Source organism: Anoplophora glabripennis, unplaced genomic scaffold (genome assembly GCF_000390285.2).
Source record: "Anoplophora glabripennis isolate ALB-LARVAE unplaced genomic scaffold, Agla_2.0 scaffold168, whole genome shotgun sequence".
Taxonomy (NCBI): Eukaryota; Metazoa; Arthropoda; class Insecta; order Coleoptera; family Cerambycidae; genus Anoplophora; species Anoplophora glabripennis.
Genome location: NW_019416458.1, coordinates 289,258 through 317,104, shown reverse-complemented (window position 1 = coordinate 317,104; position 27,847 = coordinate 289,258). Strand labels below are relative to the sequence as shown.

The 27,847-nt window shown below is 34.7% G+C and overlaps 1 protein-coding gene across 2 annotated transcripts; it reads left to right on the top strand.

The window, feature by feature from the left end:
- The first annotated feature begins 223 nt into the window (after window positions 1-223).
- On the top strand, window positions 224-27,537 carry LOC108907267 (BAG domain-containing protein Samui). 2 transcript variants are annotated; one of them, XM_018710872.1, is made up of 2 exons: window positions 224-359; window positions 24,962-27,537. In XM_018710872.1, the coding sequence occupies exons 1-2, from the start codon at window positions 336-338 to the stop codon at window positions 26,933-26,935; spliced, it is 1,998 nt and encodes a 665-aa protein (XP_018566388.1). In that variant the 5' UTR covers window positions 224-335; the 3' UTR covers window positions 26,936-27,537. The 2 variants fall into 2 exon arrangements, with proteins under 2 accessions (XP_018566388.1, XP_018566387.1); XM_018710871.2 differs by lacking the exon at window positions 224-359 and adding an exon at window positions 23,425-23,685.
- The last annotated feature ends 310 nt before the right edge of the window (window positions 27,538-27,847 follow it).

The window sequence follows — 27,847 nt, the reverse complement described above, 5'->3', positions numbered from 1 at the left end:
CCGATAGATTTATTACATTCAACTGTTATTTTCATTTATCAAGGGGATCTAGTGACAAAAATAAAATCCCTTAGATCGAGCCTGCGCTCTCAGGCAATTCTCAACGCAATTTGCGAAATAAGAATACACAACACAAATATCGCTTCATTTATTTTTAGGCATCAATTTAAGAGCGACAATGTTTAAGCCGTAGCACTTAGTTTAACTAAATTTTCCAGATGATTCTACTCCGACACGGGACGTTTGAGAAAGATCTGGAATTAAATTGCTGTTTTAAAAACTCTTGTGTTATTAAAAGTGATTTTTGTTAATTATTTAACAGTATTTTTATAAGTATGCCCTTTTCCCGGCAGGCTTTTGTAAGTATTTTTTACTTTTGGCTTCTATTTTTATTAATTTAGGTTGTAGGTATATCAAATTTTTAACCTAATTATCTATATCTATATTTTGCCTGCTTTATTTTTCTATTTTAGCTTGTGGTTTAGGGTTAATTTTTAACTCGCCGTTTAACCTAGCAGCACCACTACAGATTAGTGTTAAGTTAAATTGTAATGAGATTTAGTTGTCTGCAAGGAATAGTATACAAAAATGAGAGTTAACTGTTAAAAGTATGCCAATATTTGAACTTATTTTTAATGTTGATAGTGGGAAAGCCCAGTAGAAATTGATTCAGTGTTGGAATAAAGCCAATTCTTCAAAAAATCACAATTCACGGTGATATAGAAGCAAAATATTGTAGTAGTATCCGAGAAATGGCTATAAAATTAAGGCACTTATTAATTCGGTGCCTGACATATTTTCTTAGAAAGTGATATTTGTATCACACCTTATAGACGATTATTTTAGATTTGACACATCACCTCTTAAGATCCTTGAGCTTATATCTTAAGCTTCAGGGTTATTTTAGAACTGATAAATCGAATTGCTTTTAACTGTGACATTGAACTTTTCGGTGCTTGAATCTCCTTGAAATTGCATAGAAGTTTACGCTTTGATCTTTTCTCATTAAGCATACACGAAGATATTATTATCAAGAGAAAGTAGATATACGTACATATTTATGCAAATAACAATAATAACATTTTCAATGTTATAACGGTTTGTTTATGTATTAAAATACAACTAAATTGTGGTATTTTCAGTACAAACTAGTTTGTAGATAATGAAAATATAATGGGATAGGTATTGTCGTCAAATTAGAACTAATAAATACGTCAAGAGATACTTTTTTAAGTTAAAAAAAGTTGTATTAAGTACTTTCAATAGTTTTACAATATTATATTTTATTTTATCTGTATCTTTGGTTGCCTATATAATGTACCGCATAGTTTATAGTAATTTAAATATTGATAACTGCATTATTAACTAAATAAAATATTAAACGCTCTGTGCCTTTAAGTTTTTATTTATTTTCAGTACAGAAGCAGAATAACACTGTGTTGCACTATTTTGATACTTTAACCTTTGTTGTATTTTTTACTGGTAGATATATGTGTGTTGTTGCAATGGTGTGATGTGTGGCATTTATTATTCGCAGGAGGCTGCCTAACCTACAACTTTTCCAGCTTCTGTGCCCTTAATTAGTACCGGGCCAGTGAGTATTTCACAAATTAACATATTCTCTTTAATTTAATAATTACCCCAACCACCAAAATCGTCGAATAATATAACTATCGTCTGCTAATCGCAGCACCCTGTATTACAAAGCCGACGTGATCTAATTGACTATGATATAATCAATTGTTTTCATATTGACATTCAAGGCCTACTGATTAGAATATAAGGGGATTGATAAAATATTTGAAAAAGGTTTATAATCTAAACATTTTTTAAGAGTATTTTTAGTTGTGATAGGACTACTGTGTTTGGTATTGGGCGATTATTAAATTAAAACAATGCTTCATCATTTAGTTACTTAACTTTTTTCTGTTACAGTTTAAATATTAAATGAAGTTGATGTTTGCTTGACAAATTTTGTACAATTGTTTTTTGTTTAATGTTTAATCTGTAACAGACATTTTACTTTATCGCTTTATTAACATTTTTTAACACACTGACTTTGTACAGTTGCTGCACATTTGTGTACTGTTAATGGGTTTTTCACTAAGAAATGTAGGGTGTAACATTGAATGAGGTCATATTTGTACAGGGGTTGTCTTTGACTCTCAGAAACACATACAGACCGATAATAATGTACTTAATTGTTTTCCTATGTAAAAAAATATTTGCCCTTTTTACTAATACCTATAAAATGTAAGAACTAATAATAAAATGTGTTTTTTAAAAGTGACCAGTTAAAAAAAAACGAATTATAGCTTGACTGTTTGATTTAAAAAGAAATTATCAGGAATGGGTAACTTGTACCATTCCTATGATCCCTAAAAAACTGGACCCCACTTAAAATTGCACCCTGTATATAGGTAAATAGGAATTATGCTTTTGTCTATAGCCAGGCTAATGAACAACCCTTGTTATTCCAAAAATTTCACCAATTACTCTGCAATCATGAGGAAAAAATCGGTAATTCCTTCATTTTTATCACAATCGGTAGGTTCGGAGCTTAGTCGATAAAGGAAGTGGTCGTATCCCATTGCAGGGGTACTTTTGGAAGTGTGACCTTCGCAAATAGGTCAATAAAACCAGCGCTAAAGACGTCCCAGTCCGTTTTGCGTTAAAAATAGGAATAAAACTGTTTCTATGATTATTCACGCTCTAAAACACGATTTGTGTGTCACCCACCACCTTGCAAAATGCGTAAATAGTAGTCTGCGTTCAGGTTTGAGGTCTATATTTAAAAAAAATAACACAACATTCACTGACGAGTGAGATAACCGGAAAGGCGTTTACTTGCCCGAATATATTCTAAATTGGAAAGTCATGAAAGCAGTTCTTATTTTTAATAATCGATTTCCGCATGTATTGCCTACGCGTTCCCAATTTGTTTAGCCAGGCTTTTTTTCAATAGACAATCCATATTGAGTTGGGTATCACATACGGAAGGTCGTTATTCATCAAAATTAACATAAATGTGGAGTATTCTATTAATTTCGTATAGTTTTTTTCAATGTTTCATCAGTTAATTCATTTTCCAACTGATTTGCTTTTCAAATATGGTATTACTTGTGGAAATTTTTGTTTTTGAATTCGTTCAACGTCTCAACGATTTTTTGGGAATTAACTGTGAAACAGGACATGTGCCGCTTCCAATATTTCCCCTGGTAAATGCTTGTCTTCACTTTCCAAGCACATTTTGAATTAAACACTTAGAATATGAATTACAATATATAATTATGACACTAATTATTCAAACAACTAATTTTTGCTGTCGTTATGATAATCACCGCGACTAAACCGTCTTGATTCAAACACGATTCAAACGATTTCAAATATAAATTAAACTGTTGTATACAAGTATAACACAAGTATCTTATTTTATTGCAGTTTTGAAATAAATATTGTTTACATCTCGAACGCGAAATATTTTTGCGTTCTCAAATGGATATTTTGCCTCGCTAATCTCGGGAAAATAACTTCCATTCTTGAACGCAAAAGTACTATTTCGCGTTCTAGATACAAAAATAACTATTCATAGCTAGTCCAGTCACTGAAGGCGAAAATAAGGTAAAAGCTCCCAATTTTTTCGGATAGCATGGAGTTTCCTGAAAATTTGCATACAAGCTCGTCTGACCCCCCACTTCAAAAGTTATATTGTCTAGATGTGTGCTTTTTTCTATTTGAGGGCGAAAACTACCCTTGTACGAAAAAAAAATGCAAAAATCGCAAAGGACCCCGCACATTTTATATGGAAAACGGTCTTCCGGTGAAATTTGCTAAAAATTTGGGGAATTGTTGGTTTTGTACCCCCATTTTTAGGCTCTACGGCAATTTTTAGTGGCCAAAAACGGCAAAAATTCATTCAGCGTGTCTTCTCTTTCGCTTTATTTACATTCTTTCTCTAGAAATCCGCTTCAGTTATGAACTGCGAACTCTTGGAAAATCTTTGGCAACTCTTTGGCAACTCTTGGGAACTCTTTGAAAAAATGCATGAGAGTTCCGAGTTCATTGAAGGTTATTAAAACCACAAAATAATATTTGGCCACTAAAAATTGCCGTAGAGCCTAAAGATGGGCATTTTGAGCTTCGACCCCATTGACACTTTTGATCAGGGGTACAAAACGAACAATTTCCCAAATTTTTAACAAATTTCACCGGAAGACCGTTTTCCATATAAAATGTGTGGGGTCCTTTACGTATTTTAAAGATTCAATTTATGTTCAGATATGTTGGATAAAGTTCCTTTTATATTGTTTAATATAATTTATGAAATTTAATTACTTTTCAACCCTTAAAAATCCTTAAAAACTACCCTTCCATGGCCAAAAATAGAAAAAAAAGTTTTTATCGGTTCAAAATATTCTTTTGGTGCATTCACAATGTATTGCATTTCTTTTGTTATTGATTAGAAAGCTTACGACTCATTACATAGTTGCAACTCTTAAAAACTATCCCTTATAATAAAATAAACAAAAAAAATCATTGAAAGCTTGAGATGTTTTAATGGTATGCATATGTTGAATTATAAACTTTTTATTGGCTTTCAAATGATCTATGAGATATAGCAACTTTTTAGGCACCCAAAAAACCCTTATGGAAGACCTACCCCTATCCCTTATAGAATTTATTTATGAAAACAATGCATTGCATGTAGCGCATGCACTTTATCTAAGTAATACTGCCAACCTGTGTGTATACAGAATCTCTTGCTTGGTGCCAATCTAAATTCGAGACCTCGACCAATTTCCGAATGTACACATACATATACATATGAACTCGATACGTGTGTATATGTATATTATTAAAATAGTTACTCAAATCAATCCACAAGTGCTCCAAAATACACAAAGATGATGGTAATTTACCCGCTCCGAAAATTTTACCCAAAAAATGCGATTTTACCATAACTTTTGTTATAAATTTACTCAAAAAACCATTTTGTAGGGAATTTAAAGCACTAAGTTCTGTGATTTGTAGTTTTTTTGAGCCCTTCGTTTTTTAGATTTGTAAGCTAAGAGGGCTCTGGAAAGGCAGTCTTGGAGCTTAGTTTTGAGCTTCTAACGGTCATAACTTGGTCAAATTTTGTCCTACAAAAATTAAATAAAAGCAAATTGTTCAGTAAAAAAAAAAACTACAATTTCTTATTCTATAATTTTTTTATAACTGTTAGTTTTTGAAATATTTTGAAAAAGGGTGAATTTTTAAAAATTGGAAAATTTTATTCAAAAGTAAATGAAATATTTTTTTAAAAAGTTTCTAAAATCGTTCCAATTCCCAGAATCTACTGTTAATACATAAATAAAGTAAATTGCAGAAGGAATACGTTTAATTTTTTTTCCGTCAAGTCATTAATTTTAATACCGATTTTTTTTTCTCAAAAATCAAGCCAATCATTTTATTTTGATTGTAATTTCATTAGTTTGCATGCTAACGACTTTTACCACCACTCAATTTAAAGGTCTTTTCAAGAACTTTAATAAGTGTTATAGCTGTTTTACATTGACAATTTACAGGGTTCGTAGCGGCCGGGAAAACCGGGAATACCGGGAAAAGTCAGGGAATTCGTTATTCTTCATAAAAAACAGGGAATAGTCAGGGAATTTTAAAAATATTCATGAAAGTCAGGGAATTTGATGTTTGCAACTGGAAATTTTGTGAAAGCCGGCCCTGGGTTCTTGAAAGAGAAAACTATTTGTGGTTTTGAAACCTTTATAAGAGGTTCTTAGGGTATAAAAAAGATTATGGAGTTCAGTCGAGAAAAAATTTAATGCATAAACACCAATTAGTATGTAAAAATGAACTACAAGTGACCTGGATTTTATTTTTATAAGTCAGGGAAAACCTGGAAAAGTCAGGGAATTATTTATTACTTTTGAACTATGAACCCTGATTTATTGGTGAATAAATTTGCGAAGTTCTTCATGAATTAATTCACGAATTTATTGGTAAACAGTGTGGTTTTACACTGCTACAGACTTTGTCAAGTTTTTTGACGTATAAATCAGTTCTACCAATGAATCAAAGAAGCAAATAAATTTCAAAAATGTCACCTTTCCACTCATAATTGTAGTGATACAACAGCGGTACCGTTCTGACACATATTATATAAATATTAGTGTTTGTAAGTAACAAATCAGTAAAAACAATGCAAAACTAGTACGACGCCACACAATTATTTGCATATTCCAATAACATAATCTCATTACTGATCTGAGGCTGGAAATCTGTTGGGTTGGTACTTGCGAACTTCATGAAGAAATTGACGAAAATTAGAACATGCTCTAATTCGTCAAGAACATAATGAATAAATTGAAAGCTATTTGACAGCTGATTTGGTGCATTACACTTGTCCAATTTCTTGAAGCGATTTCATGAATTAATTGATCAATAAATTGTCAATGTAAAACAGCTTTTATATAAGTTTCCTCGAAAAACCTTTAATTTTTCCGCTACAGGTCTTTGAACGTTTCGATTTCTTCGAAATTTACTTCAACTTCTAGGAGTCATAACTCGGGTTCTATATCACCTACAAAAATTAAAAAAGCAATCTCTTTGCTATTTAATTACCTTCATTTTTGCTTATGGTCATTTTTTTGATAAAACTTGTAGTTTTTGAGATATTCGCGAAAAATGGCTCAAAAACATGCATTTTTGGGTTAAAAACGAACATGTTTAGGCGCAAATAACTCAAAAAGTATTGGCTGTACAAAAAATTCTTATAGAACATTTTTTGCTTAGAATTCGTTCCTCCATCGAATCGTGAAGTTATTTTTAATAAAAAAAATTCCCACCCTCCAGAAGGGTAAAAGCACACATCGGCACTATATAACTTTTGTTTCTTGGGCTATTCCCTAGCTACAGTTCAAATTTCACGTCGATCCATTCCATCCGAAAAAATTGGTAGCCAGAAAGCTTCAGTGACTGGACTAAGCTACAATATACAAATTTCGATTTAGCGTTCTCAGTTGCATTTCAGTGTTATATTAAAAAAAAGTATTAATCACTGCAGTAATCGATTTGGAAGGAATTTAAATCATTTGCTAATTAATATCAACGAAGCAGACAATGGCGTATGGCTTACTTTTGTTTTTTTTTCCTGAATTAGTGACATGAAAAAATTTAACTACTAGACTCTGAAAATTAGTTTACGTGTCGAACTCTTTTCCTTCGTTTGTCCCGTTTCAAACTAAATCGTCGTTCACGACCGCCTACAGATTATTATTGAAAATATTGTTTTTCCACTCACTTCGACTAAAGCCAACCACTATATAAATAATATTAGAAATGTGCGTTTATTTGCTGGTTATATCTAAATTATAGATGCAGGACGTTGTAAATTTATAGATGGTTATGATTATGAATGTTTGTGTGATTACGTGTGAATATAAATAAATTATCTAAGTATGGGAAACTGCTAATTATTTATTTTTAACATGCAAAGATTACACCAATTAACCATTCACTGATAATTTATCATTGTCTCATTAAAGCATTAACATAATTTTCGCAGAAACAAATTATTTTGTGCATAAAATATCTCAAAGAAAATTAAATTGTATTTTTTGTGGTGTTCCTAAGGACTAGCACATTTAAAATAAAACGCCTTTAACCATCACAGGTGTTTGTATTAACAGACTAACGTTAAATTTTTCACGGACAACCTTTATTTGCCAAATTCTGGCGTTTCGTGTGTAAAAACGGTTTAATAATAACTGAGTAATTAAGTAACAGCATTTGTCATGTGAATATCGCGAGATTCGCAGTTTCGAGGTAAAACCTGTGTTGACGTTACGCGAAAAGTGAAACAACGACTATTTTAGCGACTGAAATCATAATTTAGAGCATAAATAATATGGATTTAGAGTTTCGTAACTGGGACTTCTTCTGCAAATTTACGTAAAAGGTAAAGCTTTTAAAGAGTATGCGGGTCTTCAAATAATACTTGGCACGAAGCTGGTTTTTTAATTTGGGAAACAAAAGTTTCTAAGCACCACAAAAAAAGAGGCGCGCTGAAAAAAATGCTCAAGCATCTATTAAAATATAGAAGGGCAAGTTTGTTTACCACATTTTATTATTTTTTGATAAATCTTAAAATATATCGTGAAATAAACAAAAGTCAAGGCTTTTTTAGACTGATTGCTTAGTTTCCATAATAGTTTAATAGATCTAATGTAAAATGTAAACAAATTTATTCTGGAATACTGACAAAATAAGGTGTGATGTTAGGATGGCGTGTTATTATTAAACATTTTCTTCCACGCCACTGTGACTCATTACATTGTTTACCAATTAATATTACCAAACGAAAAAATACATAAAAGGTAAAGTAACACTTTTATGGAAACGCAAAATTGACTAGCGACGATTTTGTCCACTTTTCGAAAATTTAGTTACAGGATGACCTTGAGCTGTGTTTCAAAAAGTGTGACTAAAACTCCCGAAAACTACGACGTTCGTTGCAGAATTTTCCGCGATATTTCCACCGTAACTTTTGCATCGATTTATTTGAAACAGCAAATCGTATAAAACAACAACAATACCTGTCCCGTACTTATCACACGTGCTCTGTAATTACGGCTATTAAAGTTACATAAAAAAAAAACACTTATCCTTGCGGTAACACTTCCACTCGCTACAGCCGGCCACCAGTTGGTAGCCGACGAACATACCCATATATGGACACCATCGGCTTCGACTCTAGGTAAACAGTTTCCACAGATATCCGCGAAGGTCACTGGGTCGCCGCGAAATTCGTTCCATTTTTCAAAGGAAAGAGACAGGGTCGGATCTTTAAGGTACGAGTGCAGATTTCGTGACGTCAGTACTAATGGGTTATAATTTGTACCGCGCTGTATCGAAAGAATAGTACGGTAAACTTTGAAGGGTGGTGATACTAATCAAAATCAGAAAAAGTTCCTATTAATTTACTATCTAAATTACGTCACAACTGTCAAAATGTCGATTTTTTTCAGAACTATGTTAAATATGACGTAAAATCGTGGTGTTGAAATAAATTTGTATACGATTCGGAAGGGGTTGTTTCAGCGGGGTTAAGAGGTATTTTTTATTTAAATTTGTCCAAACTTTTCGAATTTCCAAGCGGAACTATGAAGAAGTTGGAAATAATCAAATTAAAACAGAAAAATTTACCTCTTCCTAGTTTTGTAATAATATTTATAAACATTAAACAGAACAGCAACTGTATCCCACTAACAAAACTTCGTTGAGACATAGATCTGTCGACATTAATTTAGGCACAACCTGACACGATTAATTTACGGATCGTCATACACAGTGTGTCCCCGAACGAGGTGCCACACTCCTGTAAATGTTTTTGTTGATTCTTCGAGAAAAAGTTATTCTTGATAAAAAGTTTTGTTTATCTTGGGAAGCCATGAGCAGTAATCAAGTAATAAAACATACAGAGCGTCCAAATGTTTCCTAAGCAGTGCCTTTAATTTTTGTTTTCGAAAAAACTGTACTTAACAAAGTTGTTCGAGAACTCAAGAAAGAAGAAGAAGAAGAAGAATCGCATTTTGAAAATAAGAAGACGCGAATTTTAACTATCTTACTTAAAGCAGATAGAAATTGTAAAAAATAAGAAAACTTCTATTTTAAATTTAATCTAATATAAAAATAGCTTGGTAGAACAATTACCGGGTTGGTTGCCACGTCGGCTTAGTTTTCTTGACGTTTCGAGTAATTATAAAATAGAAATAACAAAAGCAACAACGAAGAAGTCAGTCCTATTCAACTTATAAACCTTTAAGTAACGCACAATTTTCTAATCTTTTTCCAAATTCCTTGTACACAGAAATAATTTCTTCGTTTATGGTGACAACAGCTTCCTGAATTTTCTGAATTTTTTGCTTAAGTAAATCAATATTATCGTGAAAATCGTTTGAATACACTTTTTGCTTTAGACAAGTCGGGTGGTCGTACAGGCCAGGTATTGGTTCATAGCGTCCGATACACTTGTTCTAGTTCTGCCAAAACAAAATCATTAAGAATTTCCAAATACGAATTTTGATTATGATTTTCTTCTAAATAGTAAGGACCAATTATTTTATGAAACATTATGCCACGTGGCCTCAACGACTCCGAATACTGAAATCCGATTTTATAATCGTCGTTGCGATAGTGTTTACAATAGTTTTTTAGTAGTTAGTGTCAAAAATGGCTTGCATGTATAGCAATTCCGAGTTAATGGATATCGTTTTAATTTATGGTGAAGCAAGAAACATGTGTATTATGGTGAAGCATTTGTGTTATGATGAAACAAGACAGCATTTGCGTTAGTTGGTAGAAACTAAGTAAGACGGACCCAAATGTGTTTACACGTCGGTGGACAAAATTTTGAACAGTTGTTGTAACTTAAGATATGTCAAATTATTTTATTATTTAAAACCACATATTAATTTTATTAATTAATAATAACAATAGCAGTAAAAGCAGTTGAATTTGCTGATATAAAATAGGTGCTATAAAATAGGTACTATAAAATTCTATTTATTCTTTTCCTTGCGAAATTCTTTCAAGTTTTTGTCCGTTTTTATCACTGCCGCCATGACTACCACATTGTGCCAGGTCAGGTTTTACAGTGGACCACTTTCCAGTGCCGTGCAGAAGTGTATTTTTAAATCACTTTCGAACTGCCCTTTTTGATTTTTTCAGTCCCTTGTTCATCCAGAATTTTTTTTTGGATAAGTTCTGAATCACCCTGTATAGTATGTAAGATAGTTAAAAATTGCGGCGTCTTTTTATTTGCAAAATGCAATTATTGTTCTTTTCTGACTGAACCTCGTCTTTAAGCATTTCTTAAGTTCTCGAACAATACAATTTTTAACGGAAACAAAAATTAAAGGAACTTTGCTTAGGGAAAATTTCACATTTAGAAATTTTTTGGACGCCCTGTTCGTTTTATTACACATATTTGATTACTGCCCATGGCTTCCCAAGATAAGCAAAACTTTTTATCAAGAATAACTTTTTCTCGAACAATCAACAATAGAAAAGTTTACAAGCGTGCGGTATCCCATCCGGGAACACACTGTATCTTAATTCAATATCCCACTTTTAGTTAATAAATATCTGTCTAAAAAAAGTGAAATTATCACGGTTTATTATCGGCGTAGGTGACATCATTTCGTCATAGACAATATTAGCTTGTAATTTGAATAGGGGTGTGAACTTGCGACACGTTGATCTAGATAATCACCAAGCATTAATTAAAACAAAATTACTGGGCCTGTCCTGGATATACGGTTACTCCTGCAGCGTTGCGGCGACCTTGGGGATGCAGAAATCGAAAAGACATGCCCCTTTTCCGCCGCAAAAGTCTTCGATTAATAAATCCAACGTGTTTACAAGAAACTCAAAGGCGCCGACCTTACCGATTACGGAACATAGCGGGTCTAAAGTACATTGTCTTCGACCTAGAAGGTAACCGTATCAGTAGTAGTCTATAGATACTTTCTCTCGCAAAGAAGAAAAAAAGAAAGCTTTGATTTTTTTCGGCAATGGAGACGTGTGGGCATTGATGTATAAATTATTCTTGTTTAGAAAGTTCTAAACATGAATCTTTTTGTTGGACGGCTATGACTTTTGACCTATAATTTCGGCGACATACGGTGTGACATATACAAATCTTGGAACGATTCTGTTCTAATATTTACCGCAACTTTTTTACATTTCTTTTATTGTAGTAATATTCTCCACTCATTTCCCGAAGAGGTTTTTCCATATTCTGCCATATGCAGGGACATATTTGCCATTACGGCTAACACCACACGAATGTAAATCTGCTGTGCGTCATTTCCACGGGCATATTAATTTTCCGTATACAAAAACCAGCACGTACCACTGCAAATCGTTTTTACATCGCGAGTTCCGAGTTTACTTCCTTAAACAAAGCTGGTTGCGTCATAATTCGACCCGAAATTCAAAAGAGTTCGCGGAACTCGGAGTACGGACATATTGGAACGATTCTGCATACCGGGTGCGCAAAATGTAGGATGCGGATTGATTACATTTTGCGGCGTGGTTTTGCATTAGCGCTGTTTATTTCTTGGCAGCTGTTTGGTAATAAAAGTATGCAATTTCGGCAGAAGGACACGCCATATGAAGCGGAAATAATTTAATTTTATATTATTATTCTTCATTACGACATATTAACTAGGCCAGCTTTTATACAGGAAAAAATTGTACGAAAAAATTGAAATTTTCACCACTCTGTATGCAGTAAGGCAGTTTGAAATTGTGGATGTGAATATTTCAATTTGGAGAGATTGCTAAAATCCCCATTGTTAAACGCGCAATGTATGTTGACATCCCTGGTAAAAAAAATCACTGTACATCTGTCTCCGATCTGAAGCTTCGCATCGATCAATCTATTCGATACTGCCTGCCCTGTCGGTTGAGGTTTTTTGCCGAGGGACGTTGGCCATACATTTGTGCATATATGAACGAGTTTGATGCGTTGTTGTTCGAGTGTATGGCATGTGTTTTTATAGCAGTCGGTAACATTGTGTATTGTGAGTATAGAGCGGCACACCGCTGGAGTTCTTTTCCTGTGGCGCATAAACGGCGAAGTTAACCTAAAAAATTCATATATATATATAAAAACAAAACGGTTTTTTGACAAAACTTGAACTCCAATCGAAAAAAGTTAAATGAGAAAGTTGTAGCTATTAAAAAAAAAACCTATCCATTCGTATTTTTAAATATATTGATTACTATATTACTTTTCGGGATATATCGAGAAAACTGTCAAAAATCGACTTTTCTTGTTTTTGCTGTATCTCTTGCAGAAAAAATCCTTTTGTAGTTAATCTGGGGTAGCTGGACGAGTTAAACCAAAATATGACGTTTACTATGGCCTCAAAAGCATAATTACCTTTTTAGTCTAAAATTCTCTCACCTCTTGTTAACATTTTAATAATTATTCATAACAAAAAATATCGCCGCCATAATACACTTTCTTTCAGGTTTTATTAGATTTTAATTAATGTTTATAACTTATTATACACAGAAATTATGCGAGGTTACGGTACTTGACACAATTAATTTGATATTATAATAATTGCTTTGCTACTTTATTACTATTATTATTATTATTATTTATTTATTTATTACGTCTATACGAATTATTTTGTGTTTTCTACATGCAAGTTTTGAGCAAGACTTTTGTACGTGGTTCAGAAGTCGAGATAATGAAGATTTTGAAAGTAAGAGCGCTTTTGAATGCGCGAATTAAGGAAAAAAATTAGTTGATTCGTTTCTGTACGACTATTCGTGGAACAAGAAGAGCCGATTTTCGAAATGACCTTTTTTCGAAAAATCGATATCGAAAAATTTTTAATATTTTTTTAATTAAAAAAAAGACACTTTTTTGCTTGCCGAGGGCTACATTTACAGCAAGTAATAAGTTTCAAAACCTTAAAATTAATAGAAACGAGATTATCTAAATAAAATCAGAGCCTACTGGACCATTTTAAGAATTTAAATTTCATCTAACGAATTACATAAAATCGTTTTTTATTTTTTTTCTCGATAACGGTCGCAGATACGAAAAAATCATAAAGAGGAAAAAAAAGTTTCTCAACAAAACGTAAAATTAAATTTTGATTTTAGAATTTACCAGCGGCGCACCGCACAAAAGTTCAGGGGAAGAGGGGGGCATGAACCCCAAAAAAATATAACTGTAGAATATCACGACCATTTGGCATGTCCAATGATGTAAGCCCTACAGCGTAACCTATATTCCAAATTTGGGCTAAATATCTCAAAAACTGTGGGAGCTATAGAGAAAAAACTAAAAAAAATCTTAAAATTTCAACACCCTGTAGATCGGTAACGAAGCTTTTAGTCATGAAATAAGCCAAAGAATTACCCCTCCCTTATGTACATGATATTTAGGAACACCCTGTATACAAATTATTAGAATTTTTTACCTTTAGCAGAAAACTTTTTTAGGGACGCATATGAAAGTTATTAAATTTTATTGCCAGGCGTTTTTATACATGTTCAACTGACTTCGGAAAGACTATGCCAGGGAAGTCAAGCAGGTTCTCATTTCCATTTAAATAAATCGTGAGCATTTTAAATTTTACTTTTTTGTTCCGTTTTTTTTTTCTTGCAAACAAACTATTAATTACATGTTCTACACAGAGTAAACTATACCGCTGCTTAAAATATACGTTCTTATTTAAGATTTACCATACATATGCGAAATTTAATGTCAATAAACGTATTATAGTGATTTAGTGGTGTTACGAGTATTATAAATATTTCTGGTCAAGGAAGTTGGCGAATTAGCAAATTATTATTTATCAGGAAGTCTTATGGAAGAAAGGATTAAAAAATGCCAAGGTACTAGTTTAATTAATTTTTAAGTGAGATGTAAGTTTGTGATCTCTTCTAAATAAAAAAATGTATCAGTATTTAATCCATCAAACATTTTACTTTGAAACTCACAAAAATATGGAGCATTTTAAACAAATACTTGTCAAGAACGGAAGTTTTAATTAAAATGTATCTTTTAATAATTAAGGATTTTGGAAATTAAATATAGGAGTAACATGAACTCAATTAAATTCAAAATTATTTCCTGTTGTGTTATACTTTACATATGTAATACTACTAGAACGCGATATAAAAAAGAGTGTTTTCTATAAAAGGATCTTTGAGTTATGCCCCTTGTGGAATAACGAAAACTACGCAATAGAAACCGGTATTTCTGTGAAATATTGTTCTAAATTAAACTGCAGCATAGCCATATGCTTTAATTTTATAAAACCCAGTTGGACTTACCGGTGACAAGTCACTCTTGCGTTTAGCGCTTGTTTATTTACTTCTGTCTATTCATAGAACCATTGTCGTCTCTAAGTCGAAGCATCCGTGTAATTTTTTTTCCAATACCGTTGACCCGTCGCCGCTGTTTTGACAAAACCTGTTGAGATTTGAACGTATGACGTCAACTGTTAATTTATGAAACGATGTGGTTTAAGAACTGCCAAAAGCGCTCTTGTCAAAATTGGTCAAAGACTATTACAAAATGTCGACACTTCCGGTCAGTTTTACATTTGCGGAAAATAATAGTTATGGTACAATTTGAGTTAAATGCGTTAGCTATGCCGCCACAACGAAGAAAAATTGAGAATGTCGAATTTATACAGGGTATTTCAGGACTTATTGAATACATTTAAGATTTGAAATCGCAGGGTCAAAATAAGAAAGAAAAAAAAAGGTCCTATGAAGAAATATGCGGAAAGAATTCGTTTTCGAGTTATCTGAATTTCTACGTCAATGACTTTTTTCGAAATTTTATTATCTACGTTCTATTTGAAAATCGTATTTTTAGAAAAGAGAACTTTTGCTAGGTTTGGTCAATATAAGTTAGAAAAATAATTCGTTTTGCCATTAAAATAGAATAATCTTTTTTCTTAGAAATACCACTAGAGTTATAAGCAGTGAAAATATACAGGTTGATCACAAAGATCTGGAATTACTAATTGCCTGTGTCGTGACATTTCTATCTGTATATTAATAATTAATGATAAGATGTACTTCAAATTCTATTTTATGAAAAAATAGACGCACTGCAAAATCTCTGAAATAATAACGCGTTATGTGATGTGCAGATGTTATAAATTTAGCCAAATAGAAAGCAGGTTATTAAATAGGCGCGTGGGATTGGTACAAACACGTGTACTTAATTTAAAATTTAATCGTTGTTTTCTACGGATTGCCATCACTATCGGGAACTAAGTAATTAGACGAGTTGAATAACTTCTTTGATATTTCGAGTAGTTTATGAGCATCAGATCAGGTCTGCGTTCAATCATCTTCAAAGCCAGTAGCCAGCGAGTGTTACAGAAAGGAATTCAGAATTCGAGGCATGTATCATTTCGTGTAAGGCATTTGTACTGTTGCTCATTCGGAAATATTTCCGTAAATATGGTAAAAAATCTGTTCGATGGCTTTAATTTTATACTATTACATATTGTCTGAAGTTACCGGGCTTTTTTGGAGAACGATCTACCTCTATTACTTCAGGACGTTCCTCTTCAAATCAGAAGGTCGATATTCTTTGTACATGATGGCGCTCCGTCCCGCTATGGAAGAGGCGTCACTAATTTCCTCAATGAAGAGTATCCAAATCGATGGATAGGTCGTGGTGGTCCCATTGCTTGGCCACCGCGATTTCCGGGTCTCAACCCGTTGGACTTTTTCATATAGGGACATGCGAAGACACTTATTGAATGAGAAAGCCTAGTTGCAAGGACCAACTCATTGACAAGATTCATACAACATTTGATGAGGCGAGAAACAATATGGAGATCTACAACTGGGAACGAGAGCTTCGACAGAGGATTGAGTTATGCGTTACACGAGGCAGGCGGTGGTCACATTGAGCAGGTTTAATAATTACACTTTCGATTTTTATTAAAATATACCACATTGTTTTCTAAGCGCTCTAGTCACTACAATGCAATTTACTCTTTAGCAACTACCAATAAGACCTAGCAACTTCAAACCCCGATATTTCAAGAATCATTAGGAATTCGAGAAATGTATATTATAAGGGAGTTTAGTCAATCGTTAAAACTAAATGAAGTATATTGTAAAACACGATTTCAAGCCATTCCACTTGCTGTGTACCACTGTATTAAAGAATAATAGTTATTGTTACTATATAAATATATCCAATAGACTTGTTCATGTTTCTGATTTCTCAAAAATAAGCCTGAGCAAGTTTAGTAAAAAAAACTTGTCATTTGCAATGTTTTAACAGTTATTTAAGTGTTTTAAGTAGCATTTTATCCACGCAAGAATGTTTAATGACTAAATGAAGAAGTCATGCCATCGTATTTTTTAAATTTGAAGAAAAACTATGCAATTTCATCTATGTAGTCGAAGTATTCGACGTTGAAGGCAACTATAAAGGTCTACAAAAATATAGACATTGGAAAATATAACAAGCTTACTGCTTATTTGAAGAGTGAATCGAGAGGATACAAAGCAAAAAAAGCTGCAGTATTAGAAAGAGCACATATTGAAGAATTTTTTACTGGACCTTCCGATAAAGATATTTAATGATTAAGGTAATATCTCTTTACCTTTTACATGTTATTAGGTATATATAGTGAACATTGAATTATTTTAGATCTGGTGCATGTCGATGCTGCGAATCGACAAATTTGAAAATTAGTGACGTACAGGATGTTGGCAGTTACCTACTTGTTTCAATACTTGACACCAAGACGGGCATTTCAAGAAAATTTAAAATTATAGAAGAAGGATTTTGTGGGAATTGTTGAAATATGTAGAAAAATTATATGTCTCTGCGCCCAATTCGCCTAACACAAGACAGATTCTTTTTAAGATACATCAATCAAAAATATACCTACTTCTCAGCTTGTTGGAATCAACACACTGACGCAGGTACCCTCAATAGTTGCTTCATTCCTGAATATCGGTTGTTATTAACGGAAAGGAAGTTACATGTGATAAAACAAAAACGAAATGTCTTATATTAATGTTAATAAGTAAATAAATTAAATTTGATTTATTATAGGTTTATTATTTTTTCATAATTCTACTAGTGAAATAAAGTTACTTTATTCCACTAGTGGATAAAGTATCACTTTAGACGGCTTAAAAGTGTGGATAAAAGTTCGATTATAAGGTGATTGTGGATAAAGAAAATTATTCTTATATCATCATCTTTAAATATTCAGTACCTCATTCCCAATTGTTTTTCAGATATTATTAAAGAATCACGATGACATTCTCATGAAATTATGTATTACGACGACAGAAATGGTTCATCAAGTACAAATACTCCAAAATGTCGCAAGCAAATAATATATTTTTTTTATTTGTCCGTGATTCAGCGAACTCGCTCTAGAGTCTAGCAAGTGCGGCAGCATATGTTGTATTTATTTCTTTGCCAATTTCAGATGGTACTTGTGGGTGGTACCCCCGCAAAAACTCGATTCACTTGGTCTTCTCGAATGGTCTATTTATGGTCGTTTATTCAGCCGCTGATTGTATGATTTAATGGGTCAGTTCCTGGGATTGTTATTTTTATGTAATCAGCGTGTCTGCGCTTTAAAAATGACATCGCATCCTCCCTGCAATGATTTTTCCAACAGTTACAAAGGCAAATCGAACGAATTTCGAGCCTCGAGTCTAAAACAGGTGATGGTTTCCCAAACAATAAATCAGGAATGTGAAGTGGATATGAAATTTTTTGCCTCGTTGTCGTATCAGTACTGTTTATTGAAAAGTACAGAAGAAATACGTATATTCAAATGTTGATCAGCGGTATTATAGCTATAAAAGTTGTTGACCTCTAATAATCTTGTGAATATATTATACAAGGCATCGCCACTTCTACTAGTTCATCTCAAGGAGTAGGTATACCAGTCTGGCAAACTTGGAATTATCACGGAATTTTATAGATCTAGAAATATCACGGAATTTCTCAAGTTTTCCTGGATTTCTTTCAAATTATAATCGATTATTGACAAGGTGCAGCAACTCACACAATTAGTTATCATATTAATAATCACATTTCCATTTCTTCAGTCCCTACTGAACCAATTTAATAATCACTGCAAACAGGGATCTCGGTAACTATTAGAAACAGAAAATCTTGGGCAAGTGGGCAAAATGGTTTTTAATTTTAATGCTTATCAACATACCACTAAGAGATTCAATTCAATTCCTAATGATTTGGATTTTATTTAACAAACACTGAAAATCTGCCCTTTTTAAAAATCGGTTTTAGTTGTCTAATTGGAAAAATGTTTGAAGCTTTCTTTAAATGTGTGATTTGTTTGATACCACAATAACAATTATTCCATTTTAAATAAAATCCAATATAACAACCATACGAAAAGGAAGTTATTTTCTTGAAAATATTGGTTAAGAGAAGAAGCAAACTATGCCAGTGGAAAAAACAAAAAATTTCATCAGAATGGTTCAAGAATTTTTGTAAGTCGGACTACAAAATGTAATTACATCTAAATTTTAAACAGAGCGACTGTCACCAGTGGAATGTTTTCCAAAAGCTTCAGTATCTCTAACAATTCCTGAAATTCTAATGATATATTAATTGCTTAAAAGTTAACGCCAAGTAGAGAATTACTTTGTTTACTCTATTTTTAAAGGTGTTAAGCTCAGTCATATAATTTCAATTTTTTTTTATCGTCAAATGAAGTCAATGTTTCTCGATACCAGGATGCAAAAGATATCTAATCCAACTCCTAACTGTATAATGTTTTAATTAATCACAGTTTGCATATGCTTTTTTTAAATATTTAGAAGTAATCTATAACTTTATATAATCAAATCAATTTTTAATTATTTTAGTTTGGCGCCCATAATAAATATTTTAAACGCTCGTTTGCAGCCGGGCTAATTCGTGGCGTCATTTAGTGTGGTCGAAAATCGATAAGATGGACGACGTTGACAGGAGGGCTCGACAGCGTAAGCATAGTAAAGAGAGCTCAGAGAGAAAGTCAAATTTACTTTCCTTCGAAGTTCTCTTAATGCGCATTTCTTTAGACCCGGAAATTGTAGACTAAACTGCAGGCGGCCGAGAAACAAGTTGTGTTCTCGGTAGCACTAAATAACGTCACAATGCGTTATTAATCACGTGACAAAATAATGTTTTAGTTGCTGCTGTAGATTATAAATGTATGCAATTCAAAAAAATAAGGTGCGTTGTCTTTGATCAAAATTTAATGTACACCCTCAGTCATCTAGTAAACATTACTTTTAATGTGCACATCACATTTTCTAGCAGAAATAATATAAATACAAAATTTACTCATAATTTAGCGTTTCGTTTTCGAAAAATATAACGAGCGTTCAAATAAAAACATGGTCAAGTTGGTTCTGAAAATTTGGACGTAGGGCGTAGCGTATAGCAAATGAACTTAAACGTCATCTGTCACAGCGCTATATCGCCGCTATCAATTTGAATATTTTCGTTTTAAAAAGCGTTTAAAATGGTGTTTTCTCAAGAACAAAAAGTGTTTATCATAGAGTCCTACTTTAGAAATGGACGCAAGATTGATGGAATATGGAAGTATTCTATTGAGGAATGTTTCATAGAATTTCAAAATCAATTTCCCGGCGTTGTTGAGTACAAAATTTTTCAAAGTGCAGTTCAGCGTTGTGTTAATGTTTTTCGTGAAACGGGCAGTGTAACAAGAAAAGAAGGAAGCGGCCGACCTAAAAAGCGGACTGAAGAATTAAAAGAAAATGTCCAACAAATAATGGAAAATTCGCCAAGAACTTCTGTACGTGTTTTATCATAAATGGTGAGAGTATCAGTCGGTACCTGCCACACAGTGTTAAAAAAAGATTTGCGTTTGTTCTCATATCGTTTAACTTGTCAGCAAGAACTTCATGAAGTTGATTTTCCGCGACGGGCTGTATTTTGTGAATGGTTTTTAAACAACTGCGGTGAACTTCATAATATCACCTTTATTTCTGATGAAGCCTGGTTTCATTTAAGTGGTTACGTAAACTCACAGAATATGAGAATGTGGTCTTCTGAAAAACCAGATAACTTTTTTGTCGAGGGCCCTCTACACGCTCAAAAAATTGGAATTTGGTGTGCTCTCAATCGAAGGAGGATTTATGGACCTATTTTTTTTAATGGTACTCTTAACTGCGCAAAGGTATAGAGAAGAAATTATCGCTCCTTTTGTTAACCAGCTGGAAGAAAACGAAATTACAAACTTTTACTTTCAACAAGATGGCGCAAGGGCACATACGGCAGGCGAGACGATGAATATGTTGAGGGAAGTTTTCCAAAATCGACTAATAAGTCTCAATGCTGAACATGAATTTCCACCGAGGTCATTTGATATTACGCCGTGTGATTTCTTTTTGTGGCCTTACCTTAAAAACACTATTTTTGAACTGCCTGTTCCTGATTTAAACCATCTGCAGGCTCGACTTATAGACAAGATTCGTGAAATTAACAATACCCCGAGCATCTTAGAAAATGTCTTTAATTCTTTGAGGAACAGATGTGAAAAGTGCTTGGAACAAGGAGGGGGACACTTTCCGCAGCTCCTTTAATTGTTTGTTATTGTTATTACGATTATTCTTTAAAATAAAGTTATATAGTCATTAACGTTATTGAAACTGACAGCTGCTATACAGCTCGTTGAGAAATGAGGTTAAGTTGGTCGCTATAAGCTACTCCCTACGTCCAATGTGTCAGAGCCAACTTCGACCACGTTTTTATTTGAACGCTCGTTACATTTCCGTGACAAAATACCGTTCACGTTTGAAAACATTGGATTAGATGCTTTGCCAACAATTTGCCGCCCTAACCTCATTATAAATGAAAGCTGACATACAATGACTCGTCAGAAACTGGAATAATTTGTCATGCATACAACAGCAGTCAGCAGATCATTGTATAGCCAAACAATAATACTATGTACCAATAGTTACGAGCAGCATTCGAAAAGCTGTTTCTACATTACTTAATCTAGACAGCTTAGAATTGAAATTCAATTGCTGTTGTCACCACAACGATTCGATTGTGCGGTAAAAACAATGGATTCTTCACTGCATCTTGTCGTGTACATTAACAAATCACGGTGGTTCAGATTCTAGGAATTGTATGGCCAGTTTAAAGATAAATTAGTGTAATCCAAACATATATAATTTACGTAACAAATCGCCGTGATATTAACAAAAATGATGTCATACAACAAATTAGATAGTAAATATGTATATTGGTTGTTATGTCGACGGAGAACAGGTTGTTAAAATGAAGAGTGACAGTACGTATACAAACGAAATCTCCGTGACTTGTTAGATTGTTTTAAATATAGGCGTGACTCAAACACACGGTGTATCAATTGGGAATGGGCGATTTATCACGAAATGGGCATATTTTCAGTTTCCGTACGTTTGATATAAAATTATATTGTTTGCGCACGTGTCTGGTATAGACGTTACGGCTTCGGACGCGAATGCTTGGCATAGTTTGGCTCTTAATACGAGAACCGAAGTACCAAATTTAACATAAACACTCTTCACTTCAAGTATGAAATTGAATAAACGGGTCAAAGTCGATGAATCAACGTCCTAAATTGATATATTTCATACCGTAACTTATTAAAGGGATAGTTTTTTAGCGGTACGATATTTATAACTATACAGTGCTCATCTTTACTTTCTTTATACCTATTTATAGATCTTTTCAATTATTAAAGTTTCGAAATTAGCGAGTTGAAATCAAAGTAGTTTCCGACATATTCTAATTGGCCTTCACCATAAGATAGCCTGTATATTCTTTCAACTATTCAAACCGAGTCGATAACATTTTTTAATGTGGACCAATGTGGACAGACCACGTTTGCCCTTAAACTTTTGTTCAGGGACAGCAAAAAAAAACATGTTAACGATTGGATTTATTTACGGGCACATGTTTTTGTTTTTGCGTAGAGCTTTTGTTTATTTCTATGTAAAAATTGTTTGCGGATCTGGACTAGACTTAAAGTAAAAAAAAGTTGTTTCTAAAATTTCACTTACGCTTTAAAAAACTAGTAAGCAAATCCAAAACCAAATACACATTCGGTGCATAGAGCCGCTTTTTTTCCAAATCGCATTCGACATGTAGTTACGATCCTAGTAACCAACTCGGTTATAAATACATTGCATCCAATTATTGCTCAATATTTTTTGCTAGTCAGTTCTAGTTCTGTTCTGTGACAGGATTCAGTGCAAGTCATCCATATCGGAACAAATAAAAGTATCGCGTGATAGACGTAAGTGCTGAGAACCTAAACCTTACTAACAATCGATCTTCCATTTAAGAAAATTCGCTCCAATTATGACGCGACCTTTATTTTTTTTTTACAACAATAAACCCAACAATACGTCGAAGTGTGGTACTGGTCATGATTCTGCTAAATTAGGAGAAAACGAGCTCCTGCCGACGATCGTAATTATTATATGGTATTTTTAAAACGAAAGTCTCGAATCAATGTCAGTTTTTATTGCATTTGTAAGCAGGCATAATTTTCATATCACTTGTTCGCGACGCGCGAGTACCCATCAATTACCCCCACTGATAACCATCTTTGGGACGGAAAAGAAGTAGTAGTGTCTAACACGGGCCGCACGCTCTTTTCTTTGCCCTCCTATTAAATCCTATTACAGATTTATTCGCTCGCCTACCTTTTTCTAGAGAATCCGAGAACGTCGTGGAATCAGCTAGAACAAACGAATCGCAGCCCGACGAGCGACGACTTACGCGAAAGCTCTCGTAGTTTCTAGAACTCCCCACCACGGCATACTCGGCTTATAAAACTGAAACCACGGGATCAGCGCAACAATTTGAAATATACAGCGCGTGAAAACGAAAGAGCAACGACTGAAACATATCGCGATCCAAGTGTCTTCCTACAAACGAAAAGATAGTGAGGGAAAATTGTTCGATTTGTTTTTGTGTTAATCGGGGTGTTTCGGATAATTTTTGTTTAAAAGGCCATGACCTCGCCTATAGTGGACTCGATACGGACGATTCCCTTGATTGCTCGGAAGGGTAGTTCGCGAAATCACATTCCAATGGACATTGACGAAACTGTAAGTTACCTATCATACGAAAAGAATTCGATATTTCTAACTTATGAAACGATTAACAGAAAATTTATTGCTTCCGATACATAAAAAAATATTGAATTGCGTTTAACATTTTTTAATTATACGCAAGTCAAAAATAGTCCGCGTGGCGAAAAAAATATTTTTCAAATGTACGGAACAGATGGGATATTCGTGTAACATTCTACTCTCTCGTGTCTTGTATCAACATTTCGGGAAATTTTCATGCAATCTTCAAGCAAAACCACTAATAAAACTGTTGAATATTCCATTTTGAATATACAAACCAAACTGTTCTGCATCATAGAGAGAAACCAAACCCTCTCCTTTTTTTAATACAACGTCCTGTATATTTTTTACATACGCATTTGAATAGAACTCTTTCTCGAGGATTGATTTATAATTTACTTTTTTTTTTACCTTATTAAAGATAGGCCTATCAAAATCCATGCTGTAATCTTGAGAAAGCATATTCTCTTCAAAAATATAGTATACAATTAAAAAAAAAAGATTAGGTAGATATCTCCGAAATGCAACTTTGAAAAGTTCTCTAGTTTTCAAATATTTGAACAGCTGTTTTCTATATTGAGTGTGGATGGGATATAACCTACAAAATATGTCGTATTATTTTAAATGTCATTGCCACTCGCTGTCTACTGTCATTCGACATTAATTTTTACGTACTGGCAAAGACTGACCTACTGTGTAGGTGCTATGAAAGCATGATTTCTTTTGAATTAAGTGAATAGATGTTTTAACCGTTATTGTAGGAAACTACAAATAATGCTTTCATTCGTAGTTATTTCCCACAATATCGTTAATCGTATTCACCTAATGTAAAACAAACCACGTTTTCATAGCACTTACCTAGTAGGTCAATCTTTACTAGTAGGTACAAAGTAATGGTTTGTGCCAAGTAGGCATTAAGCAGCAATGGCATTCAAGATTTGACATATACTTTGTAGGTTATATCTCCCCAAACTTGAAACATGTCGGTAACTATATAGGCGCCCAAATGGCTAAACCATCCTTTAGTTGTCTCATGTATGACATACTGATGGAATTGAAACTAGTCTCGTCTTTGTAATGCTGCTGATGAATGATATTAGCTATTCACTAGGTATTAAGGTGTATAATTTAATTGGATGGAGATTAGTTGAAAACTGTTTTCTGTTCTTGAAATTCTAAAAACGCTGTAGCAAATCTTTAATTTTAAGGCTCCTTGTAAAAGTAAGTAAATGACCCGTCGTTCATTTTGCAGAGTGGCTTTCCCTTCGAGAGAGATACGGACAGAGATGGTCACTTCCGTTCCCAGCTAGATGACATTGCCAAACGACACCCAGAGTTCGCGGAGCACCTAGGTAACTTCTCGAGACGCCGACAGTCCAGCGGCGGTGACACGGACGACTTCCACAGACGCTTCGAACGACCCTTCACCGGCGCCGGCAACTTCGAGCGATTCGGCTTCCCGTTCGACAGGGACAACTTCGACCCCGAACAGTACGCCCAACAGTTCTACAAGGAACAGCCCGAATACCAGCAGCCCCAACAGCAAAGTTACCAACATCCAAATTACCAACACCAGTACAGTTACCAACCGCAATCGCAGGAATACCAACAGCCCCAGCAGTGCCCCCCACAGCAGACCACCGCGGAAGAGCCCTGCGCTTCTGAAAGCGGGAGGAATAACATCCAACAGAGCAACACCACAGACCTGGGCCAGAAACAGGAACCGGTTAATGATAGGAATCAAAGGTCTATGTCGGCACCCCCCACAGAGAAAGGGCAGAGATTCACCTCCAGTATAAACATACCAGTCAACCAACCCCAGCCCGAAGAGAGCGAAAACATGGCTCAAACACAAACCGACGGTAAAACGACGGAACGGATCATTCCTATCCACATAGAAGGGAGAGACGAACCGGTCATGCCCAAAACGGCTCCCCCCACGTTCTCCCAACCGCATCCTACTTACAACGCGGGCCCACAACCCGAAAGGATATTCGGACAACGACCAGAGCACTTCACGCAGTACGTTAACCGGGAACCGAGGCAGTTCGACAAGTGGCATCGTCCGGGATTTGAACAGCACCAAGGGTTCGGTCCGGACGAGTTCAGACAGCAGAGATATCCGCAACAGAACGTGCCTCCTTACTACCAGCAACAGCAGCAGCAACGCCCCGCGCCCCAGCAACACGTTCCATCACAACCGCAGCCCAAGGAGGAAATTCCCATCCCCGTCCAAAGAGACGGGCCGCAGACCAAACAGCAAGCCCCTCCACAACAAACGCCGCCTCCCCAGCAACCTGCGCAACCAAAACCGGCCCCGCAACAGCAGAAACCCAGAACACCAATCGACCAGATCCAAGTCATCCAGAAAGACGTGTCGGAACTGATGGGGCAGGTACAGCAATTTGCCGGGCAGCCCAAGGACAAACAGTATTTGTATCTGGACGAGATGTTGACCAGAAACCTCCTCAAATTGGACGACATAGACACCCAGGGTCAGGAAACGATCAGATCCGCTAGAAAAGAAGCCATCAAGTGCATAGAAAAGGCCATATCGGTGTTGGAGGCCAAGGCGGCGGGTAACGTCGAAGCTCCCAAAACCGAAGAAAAAATGGAGGTGGAGGAGAAGCTGCAAGAACCCGCCGACGGCGCAAACAAACAGACTGAAGTACAAACCATGGAGACGGAACTGCCATCGGAAAGTAAACCCGAGGAAAACCAGCCTCAGCCGATGGAATTCTCACCGGAAAGCACGAACCAAGAACCAACCTCGAACGAGGAGAAGAAAGATGAAGAAAAATCGGCCGAGGAAAATCCCCAGCCCGTAACTGAAAACAGAGCAGTATTGGTCACGTCCGAGAACAAAGAAGCCCCCAAAGCTGAAGCGGAGCAGATGGAAACTAAGGAGAAACCGCCCAGCGAAGCCGCGGAAGGACCGAAGCCCGAAGCGACCGCCGAAGGGCAGGAAAGCAACCTTCCAGTGGCGGAAGCAGTTAAAAAGTTCGAGAGTAAGGAAACCGAGAGCAAAGAAGAAAAGAAACCGGAGGAGAACAAAGAGGGCGCCCAAGTACAACAGGAGGGGGAGAAGGTAGAAAATAAGAGTGAGGAGGTAAAGGAAGAAAACAAAGGTGAGAAGAAAGCAGAGGAGAATAAAGAAGAGACAAAGGCGGAAGAGAAAAAGGAGAAGAAGAAGGGCAAGAAGAAAGCGGAGAAGAAGGAGAAGTAGTTGATCGTATATCGAGGAGTATTGTAAATGCCTTAATTTAAATAATTAATCTTGCTTTTACAAAATCTTTTAATGTGTATTAGCTTACGTTTTTTAGTGAGACTGAATTGTTATTTTGTAGTTGTCGACTACACTGTAAGGTTTTCCACTCACTTGAAAGTTTTCTTTTTATACTTTTAACTTATTGTTTGTTTGTATATATTTCGTTAGTGTCGCACTAAGTCAAGCATGATGACTGTGATTGTTTTTTTTTTTAGATTCTTTCGTTAATATTAACCCCCCGTCCTTATTTATTGTATATAAATGTACAATTAATATTTAATTGTACCTGTACAAATAAACAATGTTGGAAGCGATTTTTTCGTTTTATTTGGAAAAGCAAGATTAAGTTTATAGGAAATTTTTTTAGGGTTCAATTATTCTTTCAGAGGTCACTCCATGCGAAATTACGGCATTAAAAAGTTGTAAATAGTTCACGTAAACCTAATTTTTAGTGTTCAAGCCGAAGTTGCTGCTGCTTTTTGTGTGTTAGTACATCGCCGATTTTGTGCATAATTGTTATTGTTAATAATTACTCTTTAAATAAAGTTATTATAAAAGTTTTTGCTTTATTGGTAATCGTACAGAGGAAAACTGACAAAAAAAACAAATGTTTAAAAAAGTGGTACACTTGGGGAGTTCATCATAGGTCTATTGATATTTTGTTATAATTGTGAAAAAAATGTAGATATGTACAACCTACAAACCAGCCACATCAATTGTTTGATCCCTATTTCACTCCATATTTACAAATACATGCATTTTAAATACAAACATTTGAATGTGCAAAATATAGGCGCACACAAAATATTTAAAGGTACCCATTTTGTCTGAAAGACACCAAACCTACTAGGGAACATTAATCTATAGCAC

Excerpts from the sequence above, each read along its gene's own strand:
- LOC108907267 (XM_018710871.2), top strand. The coding sequence starts at position 23,590 with ATGACCTCGCCTATAGTGGACTCGATACGGACGATTCCCTTGATTGCT. Across the intron at positions 23,686-24,961 it reads CAATGGACATTGACGAAACT|AGTGGCTTTCCCTTCGAGAG; the intron begins GTAAGTTACCTA and ends TTCATTTTGCAG.